The sequence below is a fragment of the Dromiciops gliroides genome, chromosome 1 (genome assembly GCF_019393635.1).
Source record: "Dromiciops gliroides isolate mDroGli1 chromosome 1, mDroGli1.pri, whole genome shotgun sequence".
NCBI lineage: Eukaryota > Metazoa > Chordata > Mammalia > Microbiotheria > Microbiotheriidae > Dromiciops > Dromiciops gliroides.
This window is the reverse complement of record NC_057861.1, coordinates 347,551,557-347,568,184: the sequence shown is the minus strand read 5'-3', so window position 1 is coordinate 347,568,184 and position 16,628 is coordinate 347,551,557. Positions and strand designations below refer to the sequence as shown.

Sequence of the window (16,628 nt, the reverse complement as noted above, 5' to 3'; positions counted from 1 at the left end):
CTTACTTAGAGCCACACAGCTAGAGAATGTCTGAGGCAGGATTCAAAATCAGGTCTTCCTGACTCCAAGTGTTGCACCTCTATCCACTGCACCAGCATATATATATATATATATATATATATATATATATATATATATATATATATATATATATATATATATATTTTAGTGAGGCAATTGGGGTCAAATGACTTGCCTAAGGTCACACAGCTAATAAGTGTTAAGTGTCTGAGGCCGGATTTGAACTCAGGTACTCCTGACTCCAGGGCCGGTGCTCTATCCACTGCGCCACCTAGCTGCCCCTTCCTATATTATATTGTATTGTATTATATTGTGTTGTATTGTATTGTATTTATTATATGCCTTTATTGTATGTTGCTCAATCATTTTTCGGTCATTTCTGACTCTTTATGACCCCCATTAGGGGTTTTCTTTGCAAAAATACTGGAGTTGTTGGCCATTTCCTTCAGCTCATTTTATAGATAAGAAAAATGAGGCTAAAAAGGTTAAGTGGCTTGGCCAGGGTCACACAGCTCAGACACAGTAAGTGTTTAAGGCAAGATTTGAACTCAGGAAGATGAGTCTTGCTAACCTAAGGCCTGGCACTCTTTCCACTGTGCCACCTAGCTGCCCCTTTATTGTATAAAATGAGTATAGTATAATCAGATAGAAGATTTTACCATTATCAACAACTACCAGAAACCTCTTGATTGCTCTAAATGTCAGTATTGCTGCAATTCCTTCCTGTTGCTAAAGGCTGTAATAGTAACTCTTATTCTTTGATAGACGTGTATGAATCCAGTTTTGTGCAGATAAAGACATACTTTTTGGTTTTATATCTTTTCAATTACATATTCTGATCTAGTAGAAAACTATATCATTCCCATCCTACCACTCACAAGATAGTGAAGAGAAATCCACTCTGTTCACAAACTTATTGTTCATTGAGTGTTGCCTAAGTTGTTATAATACTTGATATCAGGGATGTGCACCACTGGTGATCATAAACAAGAGTCAAAATGTACTTACATTCAATGGTCTTGAGCTCAGATGTTATTTGGGCATTCAATTTCTGAGAGAAAAACTAAGGCAAAGCTTTTATTTCTTTAAGTTGTGGGAAAAACCTAAAGCTTCCTTTCTGATAATTTTTTTGGGCAGGGCAATGAGGATTAAGCGACTTGCCCAGAGTCATACAACTAGTAAGTGTCAAGTGTCTGAGGCTGGATTTGAACTCAGGTCCTACCCGAATCCAGGGCCGGTGCTTTATCCACTGCACCACCTAGCTGCCCCCTGATAATATGATTGATAGACTATTTAATACTAATCAACATGGTACAACCAATAATTTATCAATTTTTTTATGGTTGCTTAAATTATTTTTATTTATAAATTGCAAATATATTTTAATTTGCAGGTGACTGCACAGCCTATATTTTAGAAAACTATTGGCTTTATATTAGATTATACTGTATGATGATATATTTATGGTTAAGAAGAAGAAAAGGCTATGGAGAACTATAAAGAGAGTGGTATGATGTTGGGACAGAAAGAGGGACAATGGGTTTCCAGATGATCAACTAATTACCCAGGAAGCTGTTAAGTATTATATTTACTATATATAAAATGCTAATTTCCAAATGGATCTGAAGCTTTACAAGGTGAAATGGTCTACTTGAAAATCATGCACTTAGAAATATGATGTCCACACCAATGATCTTGCATGTTACATTTCCAGACCATTTCTAAGAAAATCCTTTGACCTCACTGGGGAAAAAATAATGACATCTGTAAACTGGAATTAAAATATATGATTAAGTCAGGCAAAGTAGCACTTCCCAAGCATAAGAGATGGGTAAAGAAATTGCTGCTGTCTCATTATTATATTTTTTTTTCAGGGCAATGAGGGTTAAGTGACTTGCCCAGGGTCACACTGCTGGTAAGTGTTAAGTGTCTTAGGCCAGATTTGAACTCAGGTACTCCTAAATCCAGGGCCGGTGCTCTATCCACTGTACCCACCTGGCTTCCCCCTTATTATTATTATTATTATTTTGGTGAGGCAATTGGGGTTAAGTGACTTGCCCAAGGTCACACAGCTAGTAAGTGTCAAGTGTCTGAGCCTGGATTTGAACTCACATCCTCCTGACTCCAGGTAGCTGCCCCTGTCTCATTATTTTTGTGAGGAGTTTGTGGATAAGGTTTTTGAAAACAAAAACAATATTGAAATGGTAAAAAATTAATGTAATCTAAATGTCTAATTTTAGCTATGGTTTAAATTATGCTGGGACATAAGAAACAAAAACAAGTTTCTATCAGAGGAAGACTCCATTCTTTTTGTTTGTTTGTTTGTTTGTTTTTGTTTTGGGGTTGTTGTTTTTTTTTGGGGGGGGGCAATGAGCATTAAATGACTTGCCCAGGGTCACACAGCTAGTAAGTAACAAGTGTCTGAGGCCGGACTTGAACTCAAGTCCTCCTGAATCCAGGGCTGGTGCTTTATCCACTGTGCCACTTAGCTTCCCCCGACTCCATTCTTTTTGAATTTCATTATAATAGATTAATCTTTAAATCAATTAATATCTTTATGGCTCATCCAATGGTCTATGACATGTGGCATCCAAAAACAGTCACGTACACGTCTTTCTTCTTTTTTACCTCATGCTGACTAAGTTTTATGCATTATATCCATCTCATAAGAAAGTCATTTTCAAAATAATGCCCCAATTGTTATAATTATATACAGTAATTAATTTTAATAATTGTGTACAATGTATAATATTTCACATTTAACCTTGCTATTGAGATTATTTAAAATAGGTTTTCTACTAGGTAAATATTTGGTAATTTACATAGCTCTTCATTCTGATCTATGATAGAGTTAATCTTTAACTTATGGGAAGTATGAGTAGATAATGCATCCAAAAAATGCTTTTCCCCAGAATTTTTTCAAGTAATTTTGTATATTTTTATGGATCTGTGATATCACAGATGTAGTTACTCCTATCTATGGTATAGGTTATATCAACCACACATTTAAGTATGATATAAAATAGTATTTGTTAATATGTTGATAAGATTTTGACCTTTTTTATATAGTCAGAAGAGGAATTCTTAAGAAATACATCATCTTGGGCAGTGAATGAGTAGGTACAATTTCCTGAAATCAGAAAGAGTTGTCCCACTAATCTCAAGCCCCTGTATTCACTCAAAGGAACATAGAAACAGTAACTGATTGACCAGCACAAGGCCAGTTTTCAGATAAAGCATATGGGTTGCTTGAGATGCATAATCATGAAAAAACTCCTTACATTAATCTTTAGACCTGACAGGGTTTCTGATCAGTATAACCTACATCCTTAGGAGTCTCTAAGCAACAGGTAGTGGTAGTCCAGCTTCCCAGATATGCAGAGCTAGTCACAATGCAATAAAGTTTCCTCACAAGACAGAAATTGAACTAGACCCATAATTGAATAGAGAGGAAACTGAGCTAGATCCAGAATTGAGTCACAAGATGGCGTTAGTGTGGTTCATTCAATTCCCACAATGCCCTCAGAACTCAGTTAAGATTTAAGATCAATAGCTTGTCCACATAAATGGAAAAATCAAGTTTAGAAATAATTTCTGATGGCAGTATCTTAATATCTAGATTTTATTTCTCAGTTGACCAACTAATTAAGCTATGTTGTAAATGTTTATATTATGGAAGATTTTCAATTAGATTGCCTGATGTTTCATCATCATGGATGCTAATATATGGATTTCCATATTGCACTTATTGGATTGCCTTATTGCACTATGGCCTACTTCATCAATGAGTATCCCTATTAGCAACCATTGCCTGCTTCAGACAGTCTCCCCTACAGTTTATTCTAATTCTTTGCCTTCTTTATCATTCCTCTGACACAAATTGTATATGCTGTTTCCTTCATCTTATATCCTTGAACCCATCACTCAACATTCCCAATTTCCCTTTTGTAGGTATTCCATTGGATAGATAAGTAGTAGGATAGACATCATTGGAAAGAGGGACAAGATGTTCTCTATAGGAAAACTAAGCTTGGAACTGTGTTAATAAGGTAAGTGATATCCAACAGAGGTAGAATATGCATAAGCTAAACCTCTGAGGTATCTTCAGGCATTATCCCTAGAATGGTAGCAGAGACAGGACTAACTTGGGAGGTTGAGGCAGCCACCTGACTATTAAAAAAAAGGATTTTTTGTGAGTTGCCAATCCACTAAATGTTTCTGGGTAGAAGTGGAAAAATTTGGGTCCAAAAATATAGACTGTGTGGAAATGTTTCTGTCATATTGTGTTCTTTTGGAAAGGTCTAATTTTCCATATTTTAGCAATAAAAAAAGCAATGAAATAACTTAGAAAAGAAGCTTCTGTATAGAGTTTTCTTTTATAGATTTTATTTTAGAGCCAATTTCTAAACTATCCAGCTACATATTATCTACTTTATGGATTTTTCACAGGAATATTTTAATCATACTTGCTTCTCTTCATCACCTAGTATGTATTGAATCCAAGTGTCCTCTTTCTATTGATAAGATAGTGTTTCCTTAAGCAAATGCACACCAATTATATTAGTTTCACTAAAATAATTAGTGAAATAAATCAAAGATAAAAACCCAAGCTAAACATAAACTATTTAGGGATTACCAACTTTTTTGAACTCCCTACAACAATGTTTCCTTCCATGTATCCAATGTTCCTTTCCATGTCTCTAATGAAGTTTTGAATGAACCTTCATTATTGCCTTACCCCAAAGTTCACATTCTTTCCTGGCATAAGGAAGTTGCCCAGGGATCAATGACCTGAATTTGTCTTGTATTTTTCCACAACAGTGCTTAAAGTTTGTTAGGTAATGTGAAGGTGTTGGTGAAGAGAAGAATAGGAATTTTGGAGATGTTGGGAAGGGTGGGTGGTCAGAATGGAAGTGTAAAGAAAAAGTTAGTTGGAAATTAGTTGAAAACTTCCTTGGTAGATTTAATTCCTTTCCCTCTCCTCTATATTTTCTTTCTTTTTATCCATTTGTTTCCCTTTCCCTCTTTCTCTAGACTCCAAATGGTAAATACATAGGAAGCTGGTAGAGGGCAAAGAAAAACACAGGTGTATTCCCCTCCCTTCTCTAGACCTGCATATTACTCATTGAATCAAATATTTACCAGCAAAAAAGCTATCAGAGATGTGACTAGCATTCAAGAATGGTTCTTAGGTCACCACAGCTTTCACTATTAAGGACTGCCATCATTCATCTCTGGCAATCCAGTCAAGAGACATCCCTGCAGCACTGAAGCAGTGTCTTTCAATTCTTTTCCTATTGCATGTATTCTGCAGTTGGAAGAAGGCTGTCTCACTATTCAGCTGCAGCTATTTCTGAGGTTGAGAAAAGAGAGGCCAGAAAAGAGGCCAGAAAGGCTGAAAAGTACGTCAGGTCTGAACTTAATTTGGGCTGCTCACTATCAATCTACTACTCATATTAGTATTTTCTATTAGGATAATACTGTGAGTTTACTACTCACACTAGTATTTTCTTTTTTTTAATAAAGAATGATGCCACCAGAAAAATTATTGCTTTGAAAATAAAAAATGTATGCATAAATATATTAACTTGAATGAGAACAATTATAAATCTCAATTTTTCACTCACACCTTCAGTCTCCTCTAAAGGAAATTAAAAATCAATTTAAAAGTAAGTTACTACTATTAACTATTTGTTAGAGAAAGCAACCACTAGAGACTTAGTGATGTCAGAATACTCAGTTAGCTGGTAACTATTTTTAGGATGTAAAGTCCTATCTGCATTTTTATGCCTGCCCTACTTGATACAAGAACAAGTAGCTATTTTTCTCCCAAACAGTCAAGCTTATAGATACCACAACCTGCAGAGTCATCAGTTAGCTGGTAATTAACTTTGTCCCCTACACTGAAGTAAAGAACAAAATGACACATAGTGACTCATAAAAAGCCCTAGCAAAAATCAACATCATGTCGGAACCAGAAATATATTTTTAAAAAATCAATTCACTCACCTTTACCATCAACATGTTTATAATTGTCTATTCTATTGTCTCCTAATAAAGTCAAAATAAAGTGATTTATCATGATGACATTGTGCTAATATACAATGTCTTTATTCATGTTAATTTCATAACCATGTCATAAATAATATGTCATTTCTATAGATTAGATTCCGATTGACTAAATAAAGTAAAAGTTGGATCCTTAAAGATTCAAATGTCAATTGCAATTGGTTAACATTCTATGATTTGCATAAATCTTAAAGTCTACTCCTTTCTCTTTCCTATTAGATTATACCTAATTTACAAAACCATAAATAAAATAGTACAGTGCCTTCTTTGGGGACAATAATCACTACTCTGGAAAAATATTGAAGAAATGATGTTTCTTGCTGGCTCTTCATTCAAAGACACATTGCACATGGTAGGAATTACTTAACACACTTATATTGATCTTAGTGATCCATATCATTAAATGAAACTGAACAACGGACATCAAACTCTATGAAAATCTCTGGCAGCATTCCAGTTTCCTTTGTTCAAAAACTACAGAAATTAATATAAATTAATAATAACTGACCTGGAATCACTGACTTCAAAGAGTAAAATCTGCAAAGTTTTAAAGTACCCTTTACTTCTTAGTTTCCTTGCTTACTGGTGAATAGTATATTTCTACTATGTGCACAAAATTGACCAGAAGGGTCATGATTGATAGAAGACTGAGACAATTCAAAAAAATCAGTCTGGCTTTTCTCCATTAGTAACCTGATGCTACATTTCACTTCATGACAAAACTATCACAGGTCAGCCAAAATTATTGTTGATCATCTGTGTCATTTGTTAGGTATTTCCATTAAAATGCCAAGTTCTAATAAAGGTTTGTCTTCATTTGGTACATGATTCTGGGACTGGCTGGGGCATGACTATGGCCAGTGATCAGATCATGACCAGTTCTTGTCTACTGGAATGTTTGATCATCAAACTGTCTAATCATCTCAACTGGTTAACTGAGTTGATTTGGCCATACAAATGGGTTATTATTATCATAAAGTAGGGGGAAATTTATCATTGCATGATTTGAATTAATCTATGTCAGTTCAAATAACTATACTGATGCGATTTATTTACTTCTGTCATCTTAAAGACTGAATCCCATAGCAATAAAATCTGTTTCATTTGTAAAGAACATACATATTGAGTTGCATGCACAAGCTCTTAAAATATCAATACCAATTTATATATATATTTAAATTATGTACCTGAAAGTCTTTAAAAATATAATTTTGTGAACACAGATTAATCAATATTCATTAAATATTCAGTATCCACAACATGCAAGATATTTTTCTAGGTTCCACAATATTTATTCATTTTGAGGGGAAAATATGGAAATTGTAATGATCTTTAAGAAGTTGTGAGGTGGAATGAAAGTTTTGCTATTAATCATGTGATCCTGAACAAGTCACTCACAATCTACCTGAGCCTCATCTTCCTCATATGTAAAGTAGGAAAAATTATATTTGTCCTATCTACCCCTCATGGTTGTTGTAAGGAGATCCCTTTTATAGAAATACTATGGAAATCTGTTCTTCTAGCTAAAATCAAAACACTATCTTAATTTATGATTTATGGTCTTCGAATAATTGAGGCAGCCCTGGACTAGTGGAGAGAAATCTGGGTTCAAGTGTTTTCTTTTTTCTTTTTCTTCTTCCCCCCCGCCCCCCGAAACACACTATGCACTTAATAAATGCTCATTGACTTGATTTCAGGTCTCACCTTTGACATATATTGGTGTGTGACCCTGGATAAGTCATTTAAGATTTAGTGCTTTGGGCAATTAAGACCACAAGTTTCAGTAAAAGTGTCATCTCTCATTAATAAAGGGAGTTTTGTCCTCTGAGCCTTCCCTATACCAATGTAATCACAGGTCTAGTCTGGATTCTTGTCCCTATCCATTAATTATCACTCTTCTGATTCCCAAATGCTTGAGGTGTTGCCTAAAAAGAAGAGTTAAGTTTACTGTAGAAAGTAAGATACAAATAAACAAGGTATGGACATTAACATTCTTAAATAGTTTAAGTTACTGAATAGTATACAAGTTATATTAGTGGTAAACAATATCAAACAATAAACTGCAATACATTTCCAGAGACCACATTTTTAAAACTAAGTGAAAACCACTATAAAAAAGAAGCAACAATAGTTTTGTCATGTGACAAGTTTAAAATTTCTAATTTGAAAACCAAACATTTTAAACTAAATTTAATGAAAGATATTTTCATGACAATGTTAGCATTGAAAATGGCATAAAAAATAAACACAAAGCATTCTTCATGCGTTTCTATACTGGGCCTGATATAGAAGCATAATATTTCTAAAGTTCTTAAGAATCCAGAAAATTATGCCATCTAGTTACAAAAACTGATGTTATCTAATTTTCATAACCTAAGTTTGATGAATTCTAAAGAAAGGACACAGCTTTTTAACAACCCTTTGTTTTACCAATTACTGTATTAATAATACTATGGACTTTTCTATACATACTCATGAGGGCTTTTGGCTAATCTAGTGTACTCTTCACTATCCATGGGAATTTAGTCAGTAATTACAGCCATATTGATTGAATGGTCTCAGAAATGTGGGATGCAATACTGCAATAATGCTTATGTAATCTGTCACATTATCAAAACTCTTTCAAGGCATGGAACCCTGGATGACTAATTGTCATTTATTTCTTCAAAGACTTTTAGCCACTTACACATGAATCTTTAAAGTTTTACGTTTACCATGAAAATTTATTTCCCACGCAATTTGTAATATTCTCAGAGAGCTGGAGGCCAACAAAATTAACATGGAGAAATAAAAAAATAAAATTAGGATTAAAAACTGTTTTGAAGGCTTTGAGCTGTATCCAGATATTTTATACACTAAAACTGAGGTTAAATAATATGAGGATGCTTACCAAAGTATGCCTGGATGCAGGGAATTAGGTCCAATTAAGTACATAATCTCTCATTGACTATTACAGTATAATTAAACACCTTTAAATATTTCTACCAATGACATCATGCTAGCTACCAACTATTTATGCCTTTTTAAAAATTTTATTTTTTTTATTCATTCACTGCTCACTGTATGCAGATACATATCTGGTTATTTTACAACGTTCTTAGTACAAATAGAACTATTGCTAGCACTTAACAGGAATATGTGAAACTATTGTTTAAAACAATAAGAAAAATCTCTTAGTGAGAAAAAAATAATTTTCATTTCTAAGAAAATAAAGCCATCCCTATGTCCCACTTCTCAGAAACCTTTACCATGACTAATGAAAAGAAGTGCCAGCTTTTTTTTCCCAGAGTTCTGATGAAAGGTTAGGGTACAAGTAATGCAGGTATTTCTATTAGGTATTCATCCACAAAAGTATACCATTTTTTAAAAAAATTGACTCCTTTGGTTAGTTGCCTCTCAAAATCCTTCCTATTAAACCATGTACTTCTATATTCCCTTATATCATTTAACTCTAGAATTAATAATCTGCTACTGGTATTATTTCCTGTATTAGTTAAACATATACTTGGAGAAAACTGAGTCCCATCTTAGTTTTTATTCAAGGAATATGAGAAAAACAAAATCTAGAAGAGACGGAATGCAACTTCTAAATGTGTAGCTTCATTAAAAACAACAGATCTACTATGAATCAAGGAGTCTTTTTTTTTTTTTTTTTTGCTTAGAATGTTATTTGTGTAGAATTCCAGGTACTCTCTCTGCAACCTGATCCTCTATAAGACAGAGAGAGAGAGAGCCAACAGGAGCAGAGTCAAACAGTATGGTAAGGATTGGGGGAATCTGTAAAACCACCAAACTGGGGCCTAAACAACATTCATTTTACATGACTCAAAAATAAATGAAAAATTGTGTTAATTAATGTATATACAGTCAAATGAACAGTTAACAAACATCAATACATAACCCTACACTACATGAAGGGAAAATGATTTCCCACTCACTGTAGCAGTGAATGTGAAGGTGAAGGTTAAGAAGGTTGCAGAACACCTCTCAAAAGATACACTCATTGAATTGCCATACAATCATTGCCCTAGTTTTTTTCTTTTAGGTAAATCACCTAACCAGGATTTCATAGGTAAAATTATGCCACTCAAACAGCATGTCCCAGTTTTAGGTATTTAGTGAAAACCTTTCATCAGTACAAAAGATTTTACCCTTCTTAGGATACAGAGGGAACAAAATATAGAGGAATAAAGAGGAAAGAGAGAGGCTGTGGAAATCTGCTTTAAGGTGATGATCCATTGAGAAGCAAAGATCCAAAAAGCGTCAGGAAAAGAGAATCTAAAGAGCAGAAAGAAAAGGAAGGCATTTTCTTATTTCAATTAATTTAACAGCTTTATGGGTTATCCCAGATCAAGACTTTCATCACTAACTTCCTAATGATATTTCCGGTTAGCAAAATGTTCACCTTTGGGAGGCACCAGATTTCGCTCAGAATGAGTGAGAAAAGAAACCAGATTGATTAGTCCTTACTTACCACGGATTTTATCCCCAAATCTGCAAATGGCTCCATCTGAAATGTTTTCTAGAAGGAACAGATTTCCTGGGGACTGCTAAATTATAGTTTTATTCCTCACAGATTTTAAAAGACAGAGACGGTCAAAAACAGAGACAAAGACAGAGAGGCAGAGATAGGGAGACAGACATATTTAAGGAGATAGACAGAAAGATACAGAGACTGACAAAGAAACAGAGTCAGAGACATAGATACCAACAGACAAGACAGACACATACGGAATGACAGACAGGTAGATCACGCATAATATAGTGTATGGCCCATACACGAAGGAATTGGGGAGAGGTAGATTTATAATTAGTGGACAGCCTCCTTTGGTATCTAGTTTTAAAAGAAAGGCTGAAGCTGACTCAACTCAAGTTTGGAAATGGGAGGGGGGGAAGGTGAGAGGGGAAGTTCTAGGAGGTCGTCTCCAAATGGAGGCTGACTGAGGTACCCTCATGAAAAGCGGGATGCCGAATCTCCCCTCCGATGACCTCCCCTGGCAGGTCAGAAGCAGGGAGCCGACCGTAGGTGATAGAAAAGGCTTCCAACTCTCTTTCCCCTCTCTCCTTGTCGGCCAGTGTCTAGTGTTCCCAAGTGCTGCCCCCTTAGCCGCCCCAGCCCCCTGCCCTTGAAGGGGCCCTCTCTCGTCCCACAGATAGCCCAGTGGGTCTCTCCCCCTGAGTCCCATGCCCCAGCCTCCGCCTTCCCAAGCCATTTCCAGCGTCCTCCCTTCTTACCTGGCCCTTCACAAGGCTGGCCGCGAACTGCCTCATGACAGCCTCGACTGTGTAGGCGCTGGACCAGCCCCGGGGGGTGAGCAACTCCATGCAGATGGCTCCCCCGTCCAGCACATAGCCGTTCTCCAGCCGGGGACTAAGCACCCGCATGAAGGGCGGCGAGAAGGGGAAGTTGTCTGGGAAGGTAAGGTTGAGCAGGATGAACTCGGTGTTGGTCTCTTTCATGTCCTGCCACAACACCGAGTCCTTGTCCACCTGGTGCAGCTTCACGTTCCAGTCGTAGAGGCTCTCGTCCACCAGCTCCACCGAGATGAAGCGGTCGCTCAGCCGGGAGATGTCCTGCAGCTCCTTCATCAGCCGCCGGCTCCTCACCTGGGTACCGGGCTGCCCCCGCCCCATCGGCGCCAGGCTGCCGGCCGCCGGGGTCTGGGCCACCTGCGAGGAGCCTTTCCCGCCGCCGCCGCCGCCGCTGCGGCCGCCGCCCCCGCCCTGCTGCTTGGATTCCTTAGTAGACTGGTTCTCCCTGGCGCTCGCCTGCTTCTCCTTGTGGACCCCGGCGCTGGACTGCTGCTGCTGCTGCTGCTGCTGCTGCTGGTCCTTGTTGGCCAGCTCCAGCGCTCGCTTGTTCTTGGAGTGCCCCGGGCTGCCTTCGCTGCCGCCGCCGCTGCAGCCACCCCCTCCTCCCTGAGCATTCTGCTGTTGCTGCTGCTTGTTACTGTGGTTCTTCTGGTTGCTTTTGCCCCTCAGCGAGGAGCCGCCGCCGCCGCCGCCGCGGCCGTGCTGGCTGCTGCTGTGGAGGTGGTTGTGATGATGTTTGGGGTCCTCCGTGTCCCGGTTGTGCAGCCGGATGAGCCCGATTTTCCGGAGCAGAGTGGCCATCTTAATCTTCTTCCGTGGCTCGGGCGAGCCGGGAGAAAAGCACCCACTCTTTCCTAGACGCAGGCGACTGACTTGACTTCTCCGGATGCCGACTAGGAGCGATCTGCTCCAGCAGCGGACTCCGCGCTAAACCAGTGGAGCTGGGGAGGATGAGGCGAAGGGAGGCGCACACGCGGCGCTGCGCTGAGGGGCGGGGACGCGGAGCTGGAGGACAGGCGGGAGGCGAGAAGCTGGACGTCTGGCTGCCTTGGCTGCCGCCGCCGCCGCCGCTGCTATAGGACAACTTGCGTCTTGTCTCTCCGCTCTCGGCTGCTGGTCAGGAAAGCGGCTCGCTCTGCGGGGCTCGGGCGCCCAGGGGAGGAAGGCTGGAGCGGGGACTCCTGGGGCTGCGCAGGAGATGGGGGCCGGCTGTGGTGGTTCCCTCAGAGGCTGCCTCTCCCCACATTCAGAGCTGTCAGCATTGCAGCATCTGAGCTAGCAGGACAGGCTCTCTTCGGGTTATTTATTACCACGGTCATATGATTATCCCTCTTCTCTCCTCCCTTCTATTTCTTTCCCTCTTCTGAGGGGAGAGATAGAGGGGGCTGCTGTACTGCAAGCGAGGAGTCTCTGCCTCTCGGGGCACTCAGAGGTTGATCAATCGCTGAGCTGCCTAGGAGCGAAGGAGGATGGGGGCGAGGGGTGAGAAGGGGGTTGGGGGGGGAGTGTTGCTGAGCGGGGGCGGGGGGTGCAGAGATGGTCGTGCTATCTCTTAGTCTCTGCAGCGGCTAAAAGCAGGTTTCCTGGTTCCTAATTCCTGACTCTTTGTTGTTCCGGCTTCCGAGAGAGCAGATCTCGGGAGTGAGTGAGCTGGAGGATGGGAGGGAGACTGCGGGCAAACGCTGCCGTGGCAGGGTTGGGTGGGGGAGAGGGGGAAGATTCCGGGGCTGTTCTCCCTCCTCCTTCAAAGTCGCGCCTCGTTCTGCTGGGTGTCCGCCGGGACAGCCAGACTCCTGGGATCACGCGATCTCCTGGATGAAAGGAAGAGATGGGCAGGCAGGGTAGCTTATTTCAGCCCCGGGGGCCGCCGCGTTCGTCTGGAAAGCCTAGCTGCGTGTGTGCCGACTTCTCGGCTCTGGCAGGGATCTCTGCTGCTTCTACTGAGACGCCGCCGCCGCCGCCGCTGCCCCTGCTGCTGCTGCCCGTGCGGCTGCTGACATTGCAGAGGCAGCAGCTCTGTCTGTGCCCTGTGCCTCGCTGAGGCGGAGGCACTATAGAGGCAGAGGAGGGGAGGGGAGGAGCAGGGAGGGAGGAGTCGGCCGAGTAGCAGTTCACATATAGGCTGCCTCTGGGAAGCGGTAGCAAGAGTAGCAGCCACCACCATCCCATCCCATCCCATCTCATCCCATTCCATTCCATTCCATTCCATTCCATTCCATTCCATTCCATTCCATTCCATTCCATTCCATTCCATTCCATTCCATTCCATTCCATTCCATTCCATTCCATTCCATCCCATCCCATCCCATCCTATCCCTTTCCTTCCCATCCCATCCCTTCCCATCCCATCCCATCCCATCCCATTCCATCCCATCCCATCCCACCCCAACCTACCATGGCCACCACTACCACCACTACCGTCTCCGACTGGAGGAGAAGGAAAATATGTCCCGCAAAGCGCTTCAATTACTTGCTGCGCTGTATCCCCAACCGAAGCACTCAACCGGAGCCTAACCGGAATCTCCATAGAGGGAATAACAGGGGCAGGCCAGACACTTAAGAAAAATCCTAACTCGAGTTTCCTAAAATCCCGGAACACAATACCCAGAAAGGGGAGGAGTGATGGGGAGCAGGGGTGAGAGTGGAGGTCAGCTGTCAAAGGCATAGAGACATTCAGAGTAGAAAACCCCGGCTCACCAGTGGTTCCCAAGCTCATAGCATTGGACTTCACTTAACCTAGTTAGAAAAATCAGAAAGGGAAAGGCATGTCGTGAGAGGACTTTAAACAACCTGTTCATTGATTCCCCCTATCTCATATGGTGCAATACAGTTCCGAATAGCAGGTTCAACAGCCCCAAATTATCGGGGGGGGGTGGGGACACTGAAATAAGAGTTTTATGAGAATTGATTAAAGAATCAATCGGATCGGACTGGGGAGTGAATATGCTGGGAAGTATGTCCACCACAATTTTATTAAATAAAATCCCTTTCAAGTCATTACTTGATGAAAGAATAAATTTGTTACAGGAATTCATGTCCCTGCCCCCACCTCATGCTGCATCCTGAAGAGATCTGCACTGCTTTCTGAAGATTAGTCTAGCGATTGGGAAGGTACTGCTAGACTGACTCTTCATTGTAAGCCATTTCAGAATGACTGCAGAAAGCAAACTAACAACGGACTCCTTCCCTGGTAAATACATATCATCAGCCTAAGGTTTAGAATCATTAAATGAACACTTTTGATTTAAGTAACACATTTCAAGAAATTTTGGAGACATCCTCTTCCACTTTTAATATGTCCTACCCATTCAGCTACTCTCAGTCTATTAAATTTCATTTTTGTCCACTGGAATTTCAGGTATGAACTGCATTTTTATAGGTACTTGAGATTACCTGTAAAATGAAGGAATGTATAGGAAATCTCCACATATATCTCCAGTATTTTCACAACTACCGATTACATGTCAAATTGCCTATGCACCAGTCTGCTTAATAAAATTACTTAATAATGAACTACAATACTAACTATGGAAGCATAGTACAGGCAGTATCATAGAGAGCAAATAGGATTAGAGGTCCAAATTTGATTAGGATTTTTCACAGTTTGTGGAAGCTGGACTATAAATAAACTGCTGTAATACAGTATTGGTTTCTTAAGTGCTGTGGCATTGAATTTTTTTAAAAAACCTTGTTGCTATTTTCACTCCCCTCCCCCATTATTTAAATAGCCAGCTCCCCAGACTATCTGCTCAAGTCAATGAAAGAAGCCATACCGATATGCAAATCTTAAGATTCTGTGTTTCAGTTTTTTCAAGCATTCTAAAATAAGAGATGGTCACAATAATTTTAATTAACAAAAACATCAATGACATAATTTTAAAACATTTATTAAGTACCCAATGTGCCACAGTAAAAGAATTACATTTCCTGTTTGGTCTTCACCCTATAACATTTTATGCCCCCTCCCCATTAGATTGTGTACTCATTGAGGACAGGGAATGTCTTTTACCCCTTTTTGTATTCCCAGCATTTTTCTCCTTGACAGTTAACTTACTCTCTCAGGAAACAAGTCCTCTTACTCCTTTTCTCTTTGTGCCTCACTAGTCTCTCTCAACATGACATTTAACTCTCTCCAGATGAAAATTAAACTGTCTTAATTCATTAAACTGAGGTTACAATTACATCATATCTTTTCTCAGAATATCTTAAATATATCCACCCAACATTATTCTCTTATTCCAGAAGAGACATATTCTTTGAATATTATTTTCTTAGTAACAAATCTAGACTCCAGCAATATATTTTTCTCAGATGGTTCAGGAATATTTATGCAGTTTAATCAGACACAGAGTTATTAAGTATCTACTATATGTAGGCACCACAATAGTAGTCTTTAAAGAACCTTGAAATTAACTTCAATATAGCTGTAATAGGAAGACTGCTCAATGAGGGTCCAGTCCTTAGACCATCTGCAGTTTTTCCCTTCCTGTTGGTATATAAAATTTATTACATTCCCTCCATGGTTCTAGTCTAACATGTGGAGGTTTCATTTGGGATAAGCTTTGGACCCTTTGAATTTTCATATATCTATTAAAGAAATCCTCCTCCCAAGAATCTTTATTGTATACCCCAGTTTTCAGTATCTTCTAGAGAAAAATTAACATTTTTTCTCCCTTGTTTTGACTATAATTTTACAGCTTTCTGATATTTTTCCTTCTAAGTCAGAACAATTCCATTGTGATAGCTTTTGCTTATTTGAATGCTTAAGTATTAATATCTCTCTATCGATTTGTTTAATATTACTTGTTGCCTTGCAATTTACCTTGAGCACAGTACAATAGCTTATAAGCATTCTTTTTTTTCTCCATTTCAAACAGACCTAGGCTACTTGCCATACTGTGAGGCACTTATAGATTTCAGGTGCCTATATGACTACTGTGAGATACTTATGGATCCCACTGACCTATAAATCCTTACTATTAACCCTAAATGCTAATACCTTTTTGAAACCCACATGTGGTTAGGGCTTATTTGATCATGTTTTCTTTTTTTTTCAGACTTATTCTACTTTTCATATTGTCTAGTGAATTTGGAATTAATTTGGATTGCCTTGTAGTTGAGATTCATTAGGGAAATGTAGTGCCTTCTCTGGTATAAGGGCCCAGAGGAAATGGGTTTGAATATCCATTACCCATGGTAAGAATCCCATGAAGGAATTTAATTGT

General features: G+C 39.5%; 1 protein-coding gene across 1 annotated transcript in view; it reads right to left on the bottom strand.

Moving 5' to 3' along the window:
• UBE2QL1 (ubiquitin conjugating enzyme E2 Q family like 1) overlaps positions 1 to 12,882 on the bottom strand; it is a 64,009-nt gene extending 51,127 nt beyond the window's left edge. Inside the window, exon 1 of the mRNA XM_043984427.1 lies at positions 11,326 to 12,882. Coding sequence (XP_043840362.1) covers positions 11,326 to 12,204 — 879 coding nt within the window. The 5' untranslated portion in view covers positions 12,205 to 12,882. The remainder of the gene's footprint in view (positions 1 to 11,325) is intronic.
• Positions 12,883 to 16,628: the final 3,746 nt, after the last annotated feature.